Source organism: Penaeus monodon, chromosome 20 (genome assembly GCF_015228065.2).
Source record: "Penaeus monodon isolate SGIC_2016 chromosome 20, NSTDA_Pmon_1, whole genome shotgun sequence".
Taxonomy (NCBI): domain Eukaryota; kingdom Metazoa; phylum Arthropoda; class Malacostraca; order Decapoda; family Penaeidae; genus Penaeus; species Penaeus monodon.
This window is the reverse complement of record NC_051405.1, coordinates 30,653,356-30,656,418: the sequence shown is the minus strand read 5'-3', so window position 1 is coordinate 30,656,418 and position 3,063 is coordinate 30,653,356. Positions and strand designations below refer to the sequence as shown.

General features: G+C 35.0%; 1 protein-coding gene across 1 annotated transcript in view; it reads right to left on the bottom strand.

Annotated features, from left to right (window-relative positions):
• Window positions 1-3,063, bottom strand: part of LOC119585967 (kinesin-like protein unc-104) — a gene marked incomplete in the record, with an annotated part of 145,723 nt that overhangs the window by 34,688 nt on the left and 107,972 nt on the right. The window contains 6 exon segments of the mRNA XM_037934681.1: window positions 1-12; window positions 147-310; window positions 510-518; window positions 684-818; window positions 1,044-1,164; window positions 2,568-2,743. Of these exon segments, the coding sequence (XP_037790609.1) occupies window positions 1-12; window positions 147-310; window positions 510-518; window positions 684-818; window positions 1,044-1,164; window positions 2,568-2,743 (617 nt within the window).

Genomic DNA, 3,063 nt, shown 5'->3' with positions numbered 1-3,063 from the left:
CGATCTGCATACCTGAAAGGATATATCCAAAACTACAATACACTATATACTCACAAAAAAGACAAAAAGAAAACTAAACAAAATAAACACAAAAATAAACTGTAATAAGAATCTAATGAGATCCAAACACTCATCAAATTACATACCTTAGAGTTGAAAGGGTTTCATCATAATTGATGTCAGCTGGGGATATTGCAGCCACCATAGCTGTTTTGCTGTTGCCTCCTAGGTTCTCTCGCAGCAGCCATGTTAGCACAGAGTCACGGTAAGGAATAAATTCTGCTTTCCTCTTCTTGTTAGGTTTTGAAGTCTGTGGAAAAAGGCTCCTTTTAGTTCCTAAAACAGTACCCAGTCATTTTCAAGAACCATAAAAAGTAGCAGCACACTTTATTCACTCACACTATGAGCCACAGGGCTCTGCTACAATCAAAATAAAAGAAATCATGAGAAATATGTTAACATATAAGTTCAGAAAAGGTTTCTTAAATCCTCCTACTTAGGACACGTACCTTACCGACCTTTTCATGTCAAACAGTTATGAAAGAAAAATCAAAATCAGAAATCCATAATTGGAGCTCTCCGAAAACAAACAGAAAAAAAAACAATAATTGGAAAACTACTTATTGTATCATTATATTCACTTGTTTGAGCTGGTTCACACCACAGCCCACAGTGATACTTACGACTTCTGCAAGAGCTGAGATAACTTTTCCGAGTGTTGTCAGGGATTTGTTGATGTTGGCACCCTCTTTGAGGCGCGTCCCCTTGGCTCCAGTGGAATCTGCACGCTCTGAACCAGCCAGATCTACTAGGGAAATCTGAAAGTGCATTGCATAGTATGAACTTTATGATGATTAAGGTTGGGGATATACATGTCACACCAAAGTAAAATGGTATACCTTAAGATTGTGCACAGCAAACTTGGAAATTAAGATAAGCTCTCAACTTACATTTTTACCTGCATAGTACACCTTCATGTTGGCAAACACTTAGCAGTAATGAGCAGTCCATCATGAAAACAAGATGGAGGTCTTATACCATACCTTAGAAACACGTTCTGTTGTGAGTTTGGTTGTGCTGTCATTGCGTCGCTGTGTTAAGACCATGGTGAATACAGCATGGGAGCGAGAAGATGTCTCATTCATGTTAGTGGCAGCAACAGTCCTGCAAGAGTGTGGTGAAGTTCAGTTCACAGATTCATTTCAGAAACTTCTAAATAGGTTCTTATTTATTCTTTGCATAAATAGGGAAATTCTCTTTACTAGCAACAAATACTTTAATATCCAACAATTAGGTAATCAAGAAAATTTTGCTCTAATTGGTATATTAGATGTTAAAGATATCATAATAAGTCTAGTAACCATTTCCTGTTATTTGCTACCTTTGTTACTAATATTGAATAATTCACCAAATAAACCAAATTTTCTGACACTTCATGTACTGTGATCATAACATACTTTATACACTAATTGTAATAATGATATCTGGGTCCAAGCAATTATCTGGAAATCCAAACAGATACATTGCACTTTAATAAACACTTGCACCATCATCATATTCATTCCATATATCAAAGATTTACAAATGCCTGTAAGAGAGTTGGATAATATATTCCATAAAAACATAGTAGAAACTTTGCAATCCACAAATGGAGTGCTACTATGCAAAAATTTCCCTACAATTAATAGTAGAAACAGTTTAATAGCATAAAACAATGTTGTTGAGTAAATGACCTAACAGAGAAAAGAGAACACTAAAGCCTTAACATGGGGTTGTCTCTCCTTGTCTCACATAAAGACTATGTGGTTTCATTAAGTTACAGAATCAAAATAACCTGTAACATAAATGGTTTCAGAAGAAATGGATCACAAGATAGAGATAAATGAATGAATACGTGTTGTATATCACAGTATTAAGTAAGCCACCAAAATGTGTGGTGGAAGGCAATTCAAGTTCATGACTTTAAAGCTGTAAATATATTGGTGTAGAACTTTGGAATGAGCTAAATGAAAATAAACTCTCCAGTAGAAGTTTGCTAGATATGTTACTGGGCCAAAGAAGTTCACTGCTTACAAATGTCACCCTGTTTAACAAATCTGTGGAAGTAAAGACTCCTAACAAAGGGAATTTGTTCAGGTAGGAAATATTATAATGAGTAACACACATAACAGCAACTAAGTTTGTATGAGAAAGTACAATTTTTTATTTTTATTTTGCATTACCCATCTCACTCAGTCCAAGTACTCTCTCCCTAATATTCTGTTCAAATAAAATACTTTCTAAATTTATTCTCCCTTAGATTTTACTCCATCAAATCAATCACACTTACTTTCTCTTTCACATTTTATTCAAGTCAAATTAAGTCACATTACTTTTCCTTCACATTTTACACAGTCAAATTACTTTCTCCCTCACACTTTACTCAATCAAAATACAATCTCTCACATTTTACCTAGTCAACATACTTTCTCCCTCATATATATAGTCAAAATAATGTCTCACATTTTACAAAATATTCTCCCCATTACTTTACACATGTTGCACACTTGCAAATCCAAGGAACCTACCTTGCTTTGTTGCCCTCATCAATGAGATTGTTGATGTCATCGAAGGTTGTGACGGCAAGCTTGGCTAAGTCTTCTACATAGGGTCCAAGAAGGGGGTGCTCACGGACTCGGAGGTTCTGCGTCTTGGGGTTGAGTAAGTCTCGTACACGTTCACAGTAGATCTCCATGTAGCTCACCTGCATTATCATCCATATCTCAATTTTTTGCATTATAACATTACAAGTACGTATTAGCCAAGCAACTAAAATCTAATGAGATTTATATCTTTAACATTTCTTCCCAAAGTCTATCATAAATTATTAAACACTGGCAACTAAAATAAGATTTCTTGTCCTGTTTACTCACACCATTTATTTACAACATAAATCTGGTGTTGATAAAAATATATCTTATCCTTAGAGAAGTCAACAATCATTTCATCCCTTCTACAAACTAGCACACAATTTTTAAGGCAAACATTTTCACAAATGATTAGGAGCAGCATCTCTGTCTTCCC